Source organism: Gastrolobium bilobum, unplaced genomic scaffold (assembly GCF_033153095.1).
Source record: "Gastrolobium bilobum isolate Gb01-03AN ecotype WA unplaced genomic scaffold, APGP_CSIRO_Gbil_v1 utg43820, whole genome shotgun sequence".
Classification (NCBI taxonomy): Eukaryota; Viridiplantae; Streptophyta; class Magnoliopsida; order Fabales; family Fabaceae; genus Gastrolobium; species Gastrolobium bilobum.
Window position 1 is genome coordinate 52,215 of NW_026896781.1, and position 17,315 is coordinate 69,529.

General features: G+C 36.6%; 2 protein-coding genes across 4 annotated transcripts; one reads left to right on the forward strand and one right to left on the reverse strand.

The window, feature by feature from the left end:
- The first annotated feature begins 1,189 nt into the window (after positions 1-1,189).
- LOC133301969 (uncharacterized) lies at positions 1,190-12,960 on the forward strand. 3 transcript variants are annotated; one of them, XM_061501680.1, is made up of 8 exons: positions 1,190-1,454; positions 1,532-1,672; positions 1,746-1,838; positions 1,937-2,063; positions 2,473-2,582; positions 5,444-5,527; positions 12,218-12,300; positions 12,451-12,960. In XM_061501680.1, exons 1-8 carry the CDS (start codon positions 1,290-1,292, stop codon positions 12,662-12,664), a joined length of 1,017 nt encoding a protein of 338 aa, XP_061357664.1. In that variant the 5' UTR covers positions 1,190-1,289; the 3' UTR covers positions 12,665-12,960. The 3 variants fall into 3 exon arrangements, with proteins under 3 accessions (XP_061357664.1, XP_061357665.1, XP_061357666.1); XM_061501681.1 differs by having other exon boundaries at positions 5,447-5,527; XM_061501682.1 differs by having other exon boundaries at positions 2,473-2,576; positions 5,447-5,527.
- Positions 12,961-16,134: 3,174 nt separating this feature from the next.
- Positions 16,135-16,818, reverse strand: LOC133301964 (uncharacterized). The gene is made up of 2 exons (XM_061501676.1): positions 16,606-16,818; positions 16,135-16,466 (listed from the first exon to the last, which is right to left on the reverse strand). Exons 1-2 carry the CDS (start codon positions 16,693-16,695, stop codon positions 16,341-16,343), a joined length of 216 nt encoding a protein of 71 aa, XP_061357660.1. The 5' UTR covers positions 16,696-16,818; the 3' UTR covers positions 16,135-16,340.
- Positions 16,819-17,315: the final 497 nt, after the last annotated feature.

Genomic DNA, 17,315 nt, shown 5'->3' on the forward strand with positions numbered 1-17,315 from the left:
CCTGAGGATGCAAAAGGGGAGGAGGGGGTCTCCCCTCAAAACATTTCGATGTCTTACGTTGAAATGTCTGATAGCATTGCAAAAAGTGAGTGCTGGCACAACAAGGTTGGTGCAACATGGTTGGTAGGGCTGAGGTGGCTAGGATCCTTGATATTGGGCTAACCAATTGGGCTGGCCAGAATAATCATGTTATGTGGGAGGATCATGTGATGGAGAATAAGAAAGAAAAAATATTAAAATAGGGAGTGACACAATCATCCCCGCTAATATACTTATGAATGATTAGAATTTTTTGATCATATTAATTAACACATGAGAAGATCAATTCCCGTGAAAAGCTCTTTTTGTAATTATGTGATTTATTAAATAAATTGAACTTAACTTCCATACATATGATTGATTTAAAGGTCAAGATTTACCCTTTTTTTCCTCTTCATATTCTATAATAAATTATTTTTCTCACTTGATATGTTTTGATTTCCTAATTAATTAATCCGAAATTCAACTAGTCTGAATTTTTAATTACAAGAAATAAATTATTTATCACTTAAATCAATCCTTCTCAAACTAGAAAGAGTTAAGAATAAACCCAACGGGTGCAGCTCAGTTGGTAACTTGGCGCTGAGTTAGTGGGGTTGGATATGTGTTCGATTCCTGCTGAATGCATTCTTGGGGAGGGGGCCGAACCTTTAGCCATCACTGTTCCCCCGCACTCCGGATTAGTCTCATAGCCGGCTCAAAGAGTCGAAGCTCGTGGGGATACCGGAGGGAACCAACTCGTCTCAAAGAGATAATTAGGGTTGAGTAACTGCAAAAAGAAAGAGTTAAGAATAATATTAAGAGACTATGATTATATGATAGGAGTTCCATCCTTCATATTTCCATATAATATTAATTCAAGTGATAAAATCTTGAATTCAACATTTCAAATACCGAAAATAAATGTTAAGTGAACCACCCTAATATGAGTATAATGGTATTCGAACCGAATTGGACCCCCACAAAAATGAAGTTATGAGAACAGTTGTTTTTATATGGGCCATACTCACAAAATTGGGCCATTTTGGATAGTTGTGGACATGGGCCCACACTGGAATTGCAGATTAGAGGCAAACAAGGAATAAAACATCCTTAAAGAAGTGAAGAGAAAAAAACAACACAAAATGACCATGGTGCTGTTATCAGCTCCTTGGACACGGGCCTTCCTAGTCAAATGTCGTGTCCCATTCTGGAACAAAACCCACACACTCACACTCACACAGCGTTCTCATTCTGCTTGTGACGTGGACATGGGGGACGCTGGTGAAGGGGTTGTGTCCTTACAGGAATGGCAAGGTTGGGGCACCACTTCCCCAATCCCAACATTGGTTACTCAAATCGTTGAGGATTTAAAGGTTCTAGAGAAAGACTTTGATGCCCAGATGAGCTTTGGTGGCAATGGTGGAAAACTACAGGTGAAGTTCTAAGCTTTCATCTATTCGTATTCATGCTGTAAAGACATTTTGACCCTGTTGAGTTTTTGGATTTAAAGGGGAATCTCAAAACACAAGAAGATAAGAAACATCGCGCAACCTATCAGGCATTAGGTGATTCAGAGAAAAAGCTCCAATTTTATGCAGCTAGACAGATAGCTTGTCGCATACTTGGAAGCAGGGGTTACCTTTGTCAGAAGGTTTCATTTCAAGTGGTTTCATTTTGCCTTTTAATCTTGCGTTCATTTTTTATTTATTTATTTATTTTTGTAGTGCTGGCTTCCTGTGGAGGATTGTATGTGTTCAAAAGTTACATCTTGCTTGCTCTGCCCCGGATTAAGGTTTTGGTTGTATATGCATCCCAAGGTTTGGATATAACTTGGCATTTTGTTACGGTCCTATATCTGGTGTGTTTTGTGTCCATTTCTCATTAAAAACATTTACTTTTTAGTTATCTCTTGCAGGATTTCTTACGACAGAACAACACTGGAAAGCTTTTGTGGCAAGTCTTTGGTGTTGATGTGGCAACTTTGTGCCTTTTTGGCATTCCTGAACATGAAGAAATCATGTGGAATTCCTTTAAATTGGCAGGTCTTTTAATTTTTATAAGTTGGCAGTGACTATGGTTGCTGGTTTTATTGATATAGTCAGATTTCGACCTTGGAATTCATATTCTGGCATCTACGATTTTTGCTGTCTGATGGTTATTGGGGAGTTTGTTTTCACTAACTCTTGCTGCTTAAAATTACTCAAAGTAATATAATGTTGTCTATCAAATATGGACAGGGATAGATGGTTATAATCCTTCATTTCAAATAGCTTCTTATTATGATAATATGTTTGAATTGGATTCCTGGTATCAATTTTGATACTGTTGTATGATTTAACTTAGTAGTTCTTCATTGTTATGTTGGATCTAAGTGTTCTATGTCTTTTAATGTCTGAACCTCATGCTTATTTCACATTCAATTGCTTTGGCTGTGGATTTACCTTATTTCAGGAAAAAGTAAGGTGTGGTGTCTTTATCCCAACAAGGGTGCAGTTTTAAAATCAGTTCAAGATGCATTTGGTCAGGAACCAGTTGCAAACTATGAAGTCACCCCAGCAAAGGTATTATTTTAACATCAACAACATCAACATCAACAACACCTTTATCCCAAATTAATTGGGGTCGGTGGTAGATGAACCCACATGAAAGATACAAAACGGTTGAAAAAAAGTAAAAAAAGCAAAAAATAAAAAAAAAAAAAAAAAAAAAAAAAAATAAACAAATAAAATAAAAAAATAAAAAAAAATAAAATAAAATAAAAAAAATAAAAAAATAAAAATATATGTATATATAAATAAATAAAAGTAAAAAAGAAAGGGACAAGAAGAAGTGGGGGAAATGAAGGGGAAAATGACTAAAAAGGGACCATCTGGAATATAGGAATAACAGCGGGTCTAACCCTCCACCATACTTATAGCTTTTCTCCATTTCGTTCTAAGACATACTGTCCGCCAATCTATATCCCACTACATTAAATCTTGTTTTACTACCTTCCCCCAAGTAAGCTTCGGCCTACCTCTGCCTCTTTTTGTGTTTAGCTCTTGGTAACAAACTTCTGTTCTCACAGGAGCATCCATGGGTCTTCTCATCACGTGCCCAAACCACCTCAATCTATGTTCTCTCATCTTCTCGGCTACCGGTACTACTCCGACCTTTCGTCGAATATCTTCATTTCTTATCTTATCCATCCTTGTGTAACCACACATCCACCTTAACATCCTCATCTCTGCTACTTCCATCTTATGCTCATGTTGCCTATGTGCTGGCCAGCATTCCGCTCCATATAGCATTGCCGATCTTACTGCCGTTTTATAGAATTTTCCTTTTAACTTCAGGGGGATTTTGCGGTCACACAAAAATGCAGATGCACTGTGCCATTTCATCCACCCTGCTCTGATTCTGTGATTTACATCCTCATCAATCTCTCCACCTTTTTGTAAAATGGAGCCCAAGTATTTAAAAGCATCTTTTTTGGTTACCTCTTGACCATTTAGATGCACGGGCTCTTGGTCCCCATCTCGTACCAGAAAAAACTCACACTTTAGATACTCAGTCTTGCTTCGACTTAATGTGAATCCTTTGGATTCCAATGTGCTTCTCCACAATTCAAGTTTTCTATTAACACCCTCCTCGCTCTCATCAATAAGCACAATATCGTCTGCAAAAAGCATACACCATGGCACATCCTCTTGAATATCTTTTGTTAGTTCATCCATAACTAAGGCTAAGAGGTAAGGACTTAGAGCCGACCCTTGGTGTACACCTACCGTGATAGGAAAATAACTTGATAATCCGTTATAAGCTTTTACACATGTAGTAGCCCCATCATACATATCCTTGATTGCCTTTACATACTTTTATGGAACCTTTTTCTTCTCCAGAACCCACCATAAAGCTTTCCTTGGAACCCTATCGTATGCTTTCTCAAGGTCTATGAACACCATATGCAAGTCCTTCTTCTTTTCTCGATATCTTTCCATTAGTTGTCGCATCAAGAAAATGGCTTCCATGGTACATCTTCCTGGCATAAATCCAAATTGATTTACAGAAACCTTGGTATCTCTCCTCAAGCGATGCTCAATAACCCTCTCCCACAACTTCATAGTATGGCTCATTAGCTTAATGCCTCTATAGTTTGAACAATTCTGTATATCTCCCTTGTTTTTGTAGATAGGCACAATCATACTTTTTCTCCATGCATCAGGCATCTTATTCGTCTGGAGAATCTTATTAAAAAGATTGGTCAACCATTTTATTGCCACATCCCCCAGGTCTCTCCACACTTCAATAGAGACACCATCAGGCCCCAAGGCTTTATTAGTCTTCATCCTCTTTAAAGCCTCCTTAACTTCATGTGTATTAATTCTGCGTACAAATCTTCTATTCATATCATCATACGCGTCCTCTAAGTCCACCTCGCTTGTATCTCCATCCCCATTAAACAGCTTGTTGAAGTAATTAATTGTTGAAGTAATTAAAGGTATTATTTTAACATTAGACTAATTAATGCTTTTTTAATTGCTGATTTACAAATAATACTAGTGATTATGTCTGTCTTGGAGAGTTGGGTGTGTGAATGCACCTTGAAGCAATATACACGATTTTAGTCTGATCTTAATTGCTTTTCTTTTTTGTGTATTTAATGCTAATTCACGCCCATTTTGAATGTGGTTTGACCTATGCAGTATAATGTTGAGTTCATGCAAATGAGAAGAAATGAACTCTGACTGCTAGCATCCTAGCTGCATCTTGTGTTTTGCTTGTTGCAGTTTTATGCAAAAATGTTAACTACTTTAGAGAAGTTATAAAATATGATTTTCAACTTCTTGTTTTGGGATTTACCACTTGATCAGTGACTATGAAAACTTAAAACAGAATCTCCAGCCAATTAATAATCTCTGAATGACATTGCCAGGAGGTGTGAGGAAAGTTACAAATTTGAATAGATTTATTGGCATTGCAGTGACAACTTACAAGTGGCCTTTCACTATAAAGAGAATATCTTTTTTCTTCTATGTTAAGGCTATAAAGAACCAGTTTAACCCTAAACCTTAAGGTGTTGGGTGAGGGCTTTTTTAGTGGTTTATATTATTCTCTAACACACCTCCTCACGCAAGAGCACTTTGGGCTTGAAGCGTGGATTATTGCATAGGCCCAATTTTTTATTTACCTTATGCTTATTTAATTCCACAAGTGGGGGGCGGTGAAGATCGAACTCGTGACCTTGTGGTCACTGAAGCTCTGATATCATGTAAAGAACCACTTCAACCCAAAACCTTAAGGTGTTGGGTGAGGGCTTTTTTAGTGGTTTATATTATTCTCTAACAAAGGCAATGCCACTTGAAAAATAAAAAACATATATTGTGTTGCTTTTAACATTTTGATATAGATTTCCTTGTTTTCCATTTGGTTGAAAATGAAGCAGTTAAAAGTAGACTCAACTGTGCATTTTATTTTGATTGATGGGACGTGGAGTAATTCAGCAGCAATGTTTAGGCGCCTTCAGGTAACTTTTGGGTGGCTTTCTTCTTCCTTTTCTTCAGTTAGAAGTTGTAAATTTTCATAATATGACTCTAGTTGAGCAGCACAAAATTATCTACTCCATGATTGTCAAAAGCATGGAAACTTAGGGTTATCAATTGTTATGCGCGAAGGCCGGATAAAATCTTATTATGCAGTATATTCAGATGTTCTAGTCCTCTTACAAATGTAAGTTAGAGGTGTCTCCACTTTAACCAAATGCAAGTACAATATCCTCTTTATCCTACTAGTACGGCCACATGTGATGTGTGCCAAAGAGAAAAAAAAAACATTATTAAACAAATGGACCTATCGTTTCTCTCTCTCTCTCTATAAACTTTTAAAACTAATTGAAAAAAGCTGACCAAAGTTTTGAAATTCGTAAAATTAATTTTAAAACAGGAGTTGCTTAACTGTAGGATATAGGTTGGGTCTAATAGTCAAACCTACACCATTAAGTTGAAATGATACTTTTATTGGAGACTAATCATCCAGCTGCACCAGTTGCCAGTTATGTAGCACCGATACGACACGCGACACGTGACACGACACGACACGACACTCCGACACGTCAATCCTAAAAATTTATGGATTTCGACACGTTGGGACACGTTTTAATATTAAATAATATTTTTAATTTATATAGTGTATATTTCATTTAATATTTAATAATTTAACAAAAAAAATGAAACTAAATTAATAATACCCATCAACACGTTATAAAGATGGAAGCTTTAATAAAAAAAATAAGAATTGGGATGAGAGAGAGATATAATATCAGATAGAGAGATCAAATCATATTAGAGAGAGATCAGAGAGAAGAAGATACAACAAGAGCGTGATAGGAATTGACAACAATGATGCTGAGATGATCTCTTATCTACTTAAGGGGAAAAAAGAAAAAAAGAAAAAATTGATCAGGTGGAAGCTTTATTAATATATTTTAACTTTTAAAAAAAATTAAAAAAAAAAATTAAAAAAAAAATTAAAAAAAAATTTTAAAAAAAAATAAAAAATAAAAAATAAAAAAAAATTACGAAAATGCCATTTGACCGTGTCGGACACGGTCAAATTCGCGTGTCGGAATGGTCAACGTGTCGGAAAAAGTCAACCGCGTGTCCGACACCGTGTCGGAGCGTGTCGGACCCGACTCTTCCTGTTTTTACAAGTGTCCGTGCTTCCTTGGTTGCCACGTCATCGAATTCAGTTACAGATTGAGTTAACAGTTTTTCTTTGATCTAACTGCATAACCGTGTATGGTTAAGTCAGAGCTAACTGCATAACCGTGGTTAAGTCAGTTTCAGTTTTGTAGTTATGAGTATAAGTACGTCTTGAGAAAGTTGTAATGTTCAGTTTTCGTTTTATCAATATATGAGGAAATTCAGTATGGTATCAGAGCTCTAAATTGGAGCTCTGGTATCACAGGAGAGATAATTTTTTTTTTCTTTAATGCTTCGTATCCATGGCTGATCAAGCTCCATTCGTTGATGATCAATCGCCAGTGAATAATGAAGCAACAGTGAATCAACAACCTGCAATCCACCAAAGTTCCCTTCCAGATTTTCATACTAATCCTTCTAATCCGTTTTTCTTGCATCCGAATGAATCTCCATCAACTGTCTTAGTTACTCCATTGCTGAGTAATGGTAACTACCATACATGGGCTCGGGCTATGACCGTAGCTCTCATTTCGAAGAACAAACTCGGATTCGTCGATGGTAGCATAACTCCACCTTCGGAAACCGATCAGAATTTCTTTGCATGGCAGAGATGCAACAATATGGTGAGTGCTTGGATCCATAAATCCATATCTCAACCTATTGTTCAATCTGTGATTTGGATAGAAAGAGCAAGTGATATTTGGTCAGATCTGAGAAAGAGATTTTCCAGATCAGATTTGTTTCGTGTATCTGATCTTCAAGAAGAATTTTATAGATTACAGCAAGGAGATAAGAATGTTACAGAGTTTTTTACTGAGTTAAAGACCTTATGGGATGAACTTGAGAATCTCAAGCCACTTCCAACGTGTAATTGTGTAGAATTCGTTGCTGTTGTGGAGGATATGATAAGATGAAGGAATATCGAGATAAAGATCAAGTAATTCGTTTCTTGAAAGGCTTGAACGATCAATACTCTCAAGTTAGGTCTCAGATCATGCTCATTACTCCTCTTCCAGATGCTAATCAAGTCTTTTCTATGGTAGTACAGCAAGAACGTCAATTTCAGAGAGAAAATAGATCCACGAATGCTCAAACCTTTGCTGTTGTTACTGAGCAAAACTCATTTCGAGGTTCATCAAGTAACTATGGTGGACCTGGACAGAGTAATAACTATGGTGGACGTGGCTTTAGAGGAAGAGGAAGAACTACATTTAATAACTATAATGGAGGACGCACTCAAGGAAATAAAATGTGCACACATTGTGGTAGGACTAACCACACGGTGGATACTTGTTTCCATATTCATGGATTTCCACTGACTTACAAACCAAGGAGCACTGTTACTCATAATGTGAACAATGCTATGCAAGATACACGATATGAGCAACCTGATAGAGCCAGCAATTCTGGTGTGTCTTTGTCCAACGATCAATTTCAACACCTCCTTAATATCTTGGATAAGAACACTGCTCTGTCAACCACGCATGCAGCTAATTTTACACAAGTTTCAAATGTGAATACTGACCAAGTTTCACAACCAGGTATCATACATGGCAAGTGGATACTCGACACAGGTGCCACTGATCATGTTACTTACCTTTATTCACAGATCTCTCATATTCACAAAATTAAGCCTGTCATGATTAACCTGCCCAATGGTCATTGTGTCACTGCTAAGTTCTCAGGAACTGTCCATATATCCCCAAAAATGATTCTGTTTAATGTCCTTTATGTACCAGAATTTAAGGTGAACTTGATTTCTGTCACAAAGCTTTTGAGTACCATCCCTTGTGAATTGATATTTCGTGGTTCAACTTGTGTTATTCAGGAATTCCATACTCAGGCGAAGATTGGTACAGCTGAGCAAAGGGATGGGCTATATGTGATTGATGGGAGGACTGGAAGGGATGCTGCGTATTGCAAGAAGTTACATACTGCTTTGAATTCTTGTAACCAGAATAAGGGTGATCATGTCTTATGGCACTCAAGACTAGGGCATATATCTGAACTTGTAATGAAAAATATGTCCTCTAAGTTTCCCTTTATTCCTGCTAAACATGTAAGCCCGTGTGATATATGCCATTTGGCAAAGCAAAAGCAATTGCCCTTTTCCCTTAGCCTGACAAAATCATTGAAGATTTTCCATATAATTCATGTAGACATTTGGGGACCCTACTCTACTCCATCTGTTGAAGGTCATAGATACTTTCTAACAATTGTAGATGATTTTTCAAGGTATACTTGGATAGTTTTGATGAAAAGTAAAGCAGAAACTAGAGTACATTTGAGGAATTTCATTGCATTTGTTGAGAATCACTTTCGAACCACTGTTACTACAATTCGAAGTGATAACGGAAATGAATTCTTAATGACTGAGTTCTATCTTCAAAAGGGCATTACACACCAAAGGAGTTGTGTTGAGTGCCCGCAGCAAAACGGAAGAGTGGAGCGTAAGCATCAACACATTTTAAATGTGGCAAGAGCCTTACTTTTTCAGTCCCAAGTACCTATCAAACTGTGGAACCATACCATAACCCATGCCATTCACTTGATCAATCGTACCTGCACACCTCTTCTCCAGGATAAAACTCCTTATGAGGTCCTTCATGGTACTCCTCCTTCATTAATACACTTGAGAGTGTTTGGATGCCTAGCATTTGCATCCACTCTGCATAACCATCGCACAAAGTTTGAACTAAGGGCACGAAAGGCAGTGTACTTGGGTCATAAAGCAGGTGTCAAAGGCTGTTTATTATATGATGTTCAATCCAGGGAGCTTTTTCTGTCTCGAAATGCTATTTTTTATGAACATATATTCCCATTCAACAATCAACCTTTGATTGATTCCATTGTTCAACCACTTTCTGAACCATACCCACCATCTTCACACACTTCACCTTTTGATTTTGACAGTTACCTTCCCCATATTGTACCCTCACCCATTTCTTCTTCCACAACCTCATTACCTACCATAGCCCCATTACCTAACCCATCCTCTACCACAGCCTCATCACCTAACCCCATACCACCAGCTCTCAGCATTTCCTCTCCTCCTCTTCGTCGTTCCACTCGTGTTCGGGCTCCTCCAAAGTACTTAGAGCAATATCAAAGTAGCCCATCTCACACTCAACGTATCAATCTCTGCCAAGGTATGATTCCCTCTTCCTCCACTCCTTCTAAATATCCCTTATCCAGTGTCTTAACATACACTGCTTGTTCACCCACATACACACATTTCTGTCTTAATGTTTCCTCTCATGTGGAACCAAGCTCTTATTCACAAGCTGCTAAGTCTGATCTCTGGTGCAAGGCAATGTCTACTGAGCTTCAGGCTTTAAAACAGAACCATACTTGGAAATTGGTTGATCTTCCCCTTGGCAAACAACCCATTGGTTGCAAGTGGGTTTTTAAGGTCAAATACAAGTCAGATGGTTCCCTTGAACGCTACAAAGCGCGTCTTGTTGCTAAGGGCTTCACCCAAACTGAAGGTGTAGATTTTTTTGATACCTTCAGCCCTGTGGCAAAGATCTCTTCCATTCGCATTTTACTTGCTGTAGCAGCTTCGAAGAACTGGTTCATCCATCAATTAGATGTAAACAACGCTTTCTTACATGGAGACCTTAACGAAGAAGTGTATATGATGCCTCCTCCAGGTCTTCATCTTGACAAGCCTGGTCAGGTCTGTCGATTACAGAAGTTCCTTTATGGCTTACGGCAAGCAAGTCGACAGTGGCATGCCAAGCTCTCCTCCTTTTTGATTTCGCTTGGTTACATTCAGGCACAAGCTGATCTCTCTCTTTTCACCCTCAAAACATCATCCTCCTTTACTGTTTTATTGGTATACGTTGATGATATTGTGATATGTGGGACTGCCTTATCTGAAATCACTCGTGTGAAACAAATGCTGGATGATAAATTCAAGATTAAGGATTTGGGTGATCTTCGTTACTTCCTTGGATTGGAGGTTGCTCGTTCTTCACGTGGAATTGTGTTGAATCAAAGGAAGTATGCTCTTGAGATTATTTCGGATGCAGGACTTTTGGGTGGTAAACCTGTCTCTACTCCTATGGATGCCTCTGTCAAACTTCATTCCAATCAGGGAGAAGTTCTCGATGATCCATCTCCTTATCGTCGTTTGATTGGCCGTCTTCTCTACTTGACTAACACCAGGCCCGACATTTGCTTCGCTGTGCATCGTCTCAGCCAATATGTCGCTCGTCCTACTACTGTCCACTTTGCTGCTGCAAAACGCATCCTTCGCTTCCTCAAAGGTGCTCCTGGTTCTGGTCTCTTCTTTCCCGCTAATAATGATCTTCGAGTTCAGGCTTTCACTGATGCTGATTGGGCTACCTGTCCCGACACCAGGAAGTCTGTCACTGGTATTTGCGTATTCTTAGGTTCAGCCCTTGTGCATTGGCGTTCCAAGAAACAGACCACGATCAATCGTTCCTCCTCTGAAGCTGAGTATAGGGCTCTAGCTCATCTCTCCTGTGAGCTCCAGTGGGTTCAATATCTATTTCAAGATCTTTGCCTTCCATGGACACATCCAGCTTCCGTTTATTGTGACAGTAACTCTGCCATTCATCTTGCCCGTAACCCAGTATTTCATGAAAGGTCTAAGCATATCGAAATCGATTGCCATGTTACTCGCAGCAAAATTGAATCTGGCTTACTGCATCTTCTTCCCATTTCTTCTGCTGCTCAAATCGCCGATATGTTCACCAAGCCATTGCCTCCTGGTTCTTTCCTTCATGCTGTTTCCAAGCTGGGGATGTCCAACATACATCGTCCAGCTTGTGGGGGGCTATTGGAGACTAATCATCCAGCATTGTCCAGTTTTCCGTTTCAAGTTCAAGCTGTTGATTAAAAAAGTGGAAGAAAATGGAAAAGTTAAACTTTTGATTAAACAGTGATGATAGAAGCTAGCACTGTTTATGATCAGATACCTATGCTTGTGCTGAGAAAAATGCTGCAATCATGGCATTAGAATTTCTCAAGATGGGAAAAGATCACATGTAGTGCAACAATATTATAGTGCCTTTCTTTTGATATGTGAGTGGATCAGAGATTTAGACAATGCTACGTAATACTTTGCGTCTTTGATTGAGAATGCCTATGTGGCTGACTGTACAGCAATTAAACATAATATGGAATTTCGCTGAAGGCTGAGTTTTTTCTTTTTTTTTAATAGATTCAATAAACTGACACTGCCTGCATAGAGAGTTTTATCTGAAACATATCATAAAGAGAAAAACATAATATTTCTGAAGAGCTAATGGATCAGAGGCTTCACCTTTTTTTTTTGGGGTAGATAATGGGGTGGAACTGGAACAGACAGCCACCGAACAAGAATAGGCTTTATGTTTTATGAAGTTTCCTTTGGACCATCCCAAAGACATGTAGTATTTAAGTTTTTCAAGTCGATGAAATGAATTAATTTATGCTGAAATACCATTTACAATTTTTTTTTTATGCTAATTTGCAAACATATTGGTGTGAAATTTTGTTTTCAACAGGATCAAGCAAAGTCAGTTTGGGGAGATGAGGACCTCGCGTGTTTATCCCTAAACCCTGGTGCTTCTGCCATGCATAAACTTAGGTGAGTGAGAAAGTAAAATTAAGATTAACTGACACCTATGTTTCAGTATATCTGCAGCAGCTTTTTCCCTTCTTGCTCTCCTATCTTTGCTCTAGACTTTCTGCTGTGTTTAATGTAATCTATGTGTATTGTATGGTATTTCAAGGGCAGGCCCCAACCATCTTGGGATCGTACATGTACAGCAGCAGCAGCTGCTGGTCTGCTCTCAGAGCTTCAACTTCTTCCACTGTTTAACTCCTTTGGGTTGGATAATCAGGCAGAAGCAGTAGAACATGCTTTGACAGTCCTATTAGAAGCTCTGACAAGCCGACGTCTTCGCATGGGAAGGTCCATAACACGAAAAGTGAGGCATACCATCTGTTAGAGATCTAACCAAGTTTGTTCTGACAAACTAATACAGTAAGCCTCTTGCAGTTTTTGAAGTGAGGGAATTCTCAACCCTGTACATATAGGCTCAATGAGAAATGGTGGCTGTGGTTATGTAGACAAGAATTTTCCAGCCTCTTCATATAAATGTTTGATAAAGGTTTTTAAAGCCTTAAATTTCAGTTCAAAGAGTGATTTATAAAATATTCCTTCCATTTACAACATTTGGATAGAAGTGTACTTCTAACGTAATTTTAGTGAACGATGGAATATTGGAGTGCATCCGGTCTTGGAAAAAACCATTCAAGGATTTTCATCTTTTGTCACTTAACAATTTTGCTCTCTAATTTCATTTTTTTTTCCCGATTGTCTTGGAACAGTGACCAAAATGTCACTGTTCACCAACTTTTTTACCTAAATGCCACGCGAACAGTGCTATTTTTCAATATGCCACGGGAGCAAGTTCGCTATCCGGTGTAGCGAACTCGGTTTGCTGACGTGTCACGTTTCTAATGGATACCAACTTGATTTTAACCAAGTTCGCCTACATGGTAGGCGACCTTCATTTTTTTTATTATTATTTTTTAAAATTTGATACTTGTTATCCATTAAAAATATGACACGTCAACAAATCGAGTTCGCTACACAGGGTAGCGAACTTGCTTTTGTGGCATATTGGAAAACAACACTGTTCGCGTGACATTTAGGTAAAAAAGTTGGTGAACAGTGGCATTTTAGTGAGTGTTCCGATTGTCTTCTTCATCACCTTAAGGTGTACTATGTGAGGATTAACGGCTTGACAAACTGAACTACATAAATATCTATGGAAAATACCTCCCTGCCCTATTTGCTAATCAGTGTAAAGAAGGGAAGGACTCCATTTTGCAAATTAAAAGAAGAGTGGGGTTGGCACTTCAAAATTTTATCGGTGTTAAGTATTGATCTCACTCTTATGTTTATCTTCTTCCAATATGACCAAAACACCATATTAAATCTCCTCCCATACGATAGGTATGGACGAAGAAAGTTGTAAGTACGAATAATTCAATGATTGACTAAAGCTCAGAAAATAAAGTAGTTATAAAGTAAAACAAGAAACAAATTGTTGAGAGGTACAGATGAGTGGGGGATCATGGTGATCACTGATAAGTTAAGGCTTGCCATAATCTAACTTTTGGGTTTCTGACATATGATTGCAGCCTGTGTACTTCCATTTGTATATGACTAACAACTTGGCTCTAAAATTCCTTCTTTTTTTTTGAAAAAAAGAAAAGTTCTAAGGATCCAACTTCTAGACTATGGAGTATATCAATATATATCAACATCAACACTATCTTTATCCCAAATTAATTAGAGTTGGTTGTAAATAAACTCAAATAAAAGGTACAAAAGTTTAAAAAAAAATTGTCTTCCAGTTATTACTATGTCCAAACTTTTTAACATACTAGCTTGTTTCATTTTGAAAGGAAGTTTCACATGCCATGCTATTTTTGTGTGATCTCGGCCTTTTTGTTGAGTGTACAATTGGGACATTTCATTCCCTTATTTGCTTGTTTAATTATATGAAGGATTAACCTTTTTTTTTTTTACGTTGGAAGAAATAATTTTATTTTTTGCATACAAAAAGAAATTATGAGATAAATATTTTTTTTTCTCTTTTCTCTTCACATGACTCTATTTAAGTCCCACGTATTTTTATATATGTGTAAGAAATAAAATAATCTTTTATATCATAAAACATCAATCCAATAAAAAAAATTATGGATGGGATTCAGGAAACTTCGTAACCGAAAGGCACTGAAAAGTATTGCCCTTCAAAAGTTCGAAATATCAATTTTTCGTGGCTTTCACGCATCATGTGTTTGTGGGGATACGAACCCATAGTGCGTGAGATAAGATCAAATTGCGTACTTGGTCTAATGCAGAGTTTGGTTTCGTGTTGTCTTACTCTTTACCCAAACTCACAAATCATGTCTCAAGCATAGTGTTAATGTCTCTTACATCATTTGAAGAAAAAATGCATTTGGCTTTAAACTTGATTCTAGTTCTCTAAACGTGAAAGTAACATTTTATTGCTTTAGCAGTGAGTAAAATTAATGTTGTGTATAATTAAATTTTTAGCGTTAATTTAATTTTAGCATGTTCTCTTCGTAATTATGTATCCAAAAACATTTTTTATTAGTACTATGTACATAATATTAATTGATTATGTTAAAATTATTTTTCAAATATATACTTTCAAACAGAAATCAATTCCACTTGTAATTAAAATTAATTTAGCAAAAAATTAAAATCAAGTTTTGCAAATTCTAAACCAATGACAAACTAAAGACTAATGGTGTAAAAGTGTATTTCTCTGCTTGTTCCGGGATTCAATTATGCTTTTCGCTAGTGGAGAATTCGCATTTTGAAAGTTGATGTTGGAAGAAAGTGCTTGACCAGAAAAGGAACTAGTCTTGGGTTCTTATCATCCACCAAATGAATTAGTGCTGAATTATTTATCTTGAGAATTGAATCTTTGATGAAAGAGGCAAGAATATGTTCGCACTAAGTTTGGCTTTTCGAGCAAGTGAAGAAAAAAGGTAAAAAATCTGAAATGAAAAACTTTATATAACAGATATTCACAAGTTGCAGAACAATATTCGGAAAGAATATTCCATATACGCCACGGAGGACAATATCTTGCAGCCATCACATCAAAAGATAGTGGCTGCTTATCCCAGAATTTATTGCAAAAGCAATATTAACTCTATTTGATTGTTGTTTTTAAAAACAATTTTTTAGTTTTTAAAACAAAAAACAAAAAGAACTTGTTTAATAAAGTTTATTTTGTAAAAAATATTTTAAAAATTATAATTATATTTTTGTTCTTAAAATCAAATTTAAAGAAAATGTCTGAGTTATTTTTATTTTCTGTTTTAGTTTTTAACTTTCAAAAATTAAAAAATATAAAAAATAATTCTTTCCATAACTATTTTACAAAATAGAAAAAAAAAAAAAAAAAAAAGCATAACAAAATCAAACAAATTGTTTCATTACCTGGAAAAGTCCAATAACATCGACCAATTCAATTAATCACACTCACACGTATACAAAAGCATCTCAGATGCGTTGTTTTTCAAACTAAATCATATTCTGTCGATCACTTCAACAAAACCCAAAATATGAACTTAAACAAACAAACAAACAAAAACTTAATTTTTATATCTAATTTAATTCTTTTTCTTCAATTTTTTCTCCATATTTTTTCTAATTGAAAGCAAGGTTACTATATAAAACTAATTCTCAAAGAGTCAACTACTTTTTTAAGAGATAAAGAACTACTAAAAATAAGTACTCTCTTTGGGCCAACAAGTGGTCACCACATTATTAACAATAAAAGTTAAAACAATCCCAAACAAACTACTTCCAACTTGCTTCCTCCCAAGGAAGTAAGGAAAGGATTGGTTAAAATGATAGACACAAATATCAGCACAAACCCAAAAACCTTTAATTTTTTATTTCCTGAATGAGATCAAGAAAAAGAAAAAGTACAATATAATCCCGTAATATCACAATTTGTTTTTCTCTCTATTTCTCCCAATAACCCCAATAGAAAAAAAAAAAAGTTGAAATATTTCCCATAGACGAAGTCTTCTCTAAACAGCACAAGGCCAAAAAAAAAAAAAAATCTTTCATCTATGGGCAGTAATCAGCGTTTCAATGAATCGCAACCCATCAAATCTCGGCGCGAATTTTTCCGAAGAAGATGAACTCGCCGATGAAGAACTCTCACGGCCTCTCCCCTCAGCCGTAACGTCCTGCAAAACCCAAATTCCACACAACAACAATAACAAAATCAAAACTTTAGGGCGATTCTCAGATCCCCACGTTTTGATAACAGAATCAAAACAATGCCCAGCGAAAAAGGAAATCTTGGAGGGGTACAGAAGCGGGTACCTGATGAGAGGTGTGTGCAGAGGACGTAACGGAGACTGCGGCGGCGGACGCGGCGGCGAAGGAGGCGGCGAGGATGCCGGATTTCTTCATGTTTGAGATTCCAAGAGTGTGGGGTGAGTCTAGAATATAGAATTTGTGGCGTAGATATAGAGAGAGAAAGACAGAGAGAGAGAGAGAGAGAGAGTTTTGAAGTTTGCAATTTGCGATGCTAGACTTCGGAGCGGCTTTGACGGCATATATTTATAGGAACATGTTGTGACGGCAATAAGTGAATAATCTTATGCGGCAAAAATACCTTGTTTTTCTTCTTTTTTCCAAATTACGAATTCGCCCTCTTCAAATTCTCTCCGTTGCCCTTTCCTTTCTACAAGAAAAGTTGCGTTTACCGAACTATCCTTATCCTCTAATTCTCACCATTTTTTTTAAATCACAATAAAATTAAAGGGAGGAATATTTTTCATTTTAAATAACATAAAGTTATATCATTTTAAGAAAGAGATAGACATAAAATAATATTTTTTATTTAAAATTTAAATTAAAAAATAATAATTCACTTTCTTTCTCATGATTTTTCATTTTTTCCTAAAATAACATAATTTATATTGTTTAAAATGACAAACATCAAATCCAAAAGTAAATTATGTACAACATTCAAAGGTAAAATAAATATGGAAAAAGTATTTATCATTTTTAATAAAATTATATCATCT

Bases quoted from the DNA above. Each gene is read 5' to 3' on its own strand.
- LOC133301969 (XM_061501680.1), top strand. From the start codon at position 1,290: ATGGGGGACGCTGGTGAAGGGGTTGTGTCCTTACAGGAATGGCAAGGT. The intron at 1,673-1,745 runs GTTTCATTTCAA...TTATTTTTGTAG, and splicing joins GGGGTTACCTTTGTCAGAAG to TGCTGGCTTCCTGTGGAGGA. The intron at 5,528-12,217 runs GTAACTTTTGGG...TGTTTTCAACAG, and splicing joins CAATGTTTAGGCGCCTTCAG to GATCAAGCAAAGTCAGTTTG.
- LOC133301964 (XM_061501676.1), bottom strand. From the start codon at position 16,695: ATGAAGAAATCCGGCATCCTCGCCGCCTCCTTCGCCGCCGCGTCCGCC. The intron at 16,467-16,605 runs GTACCCGCTTCT...TGGGTTTTGCAG, and splicing joins CTGCACACACCTCTCATCAG to GACGTTACGGCTGAGGGGAG.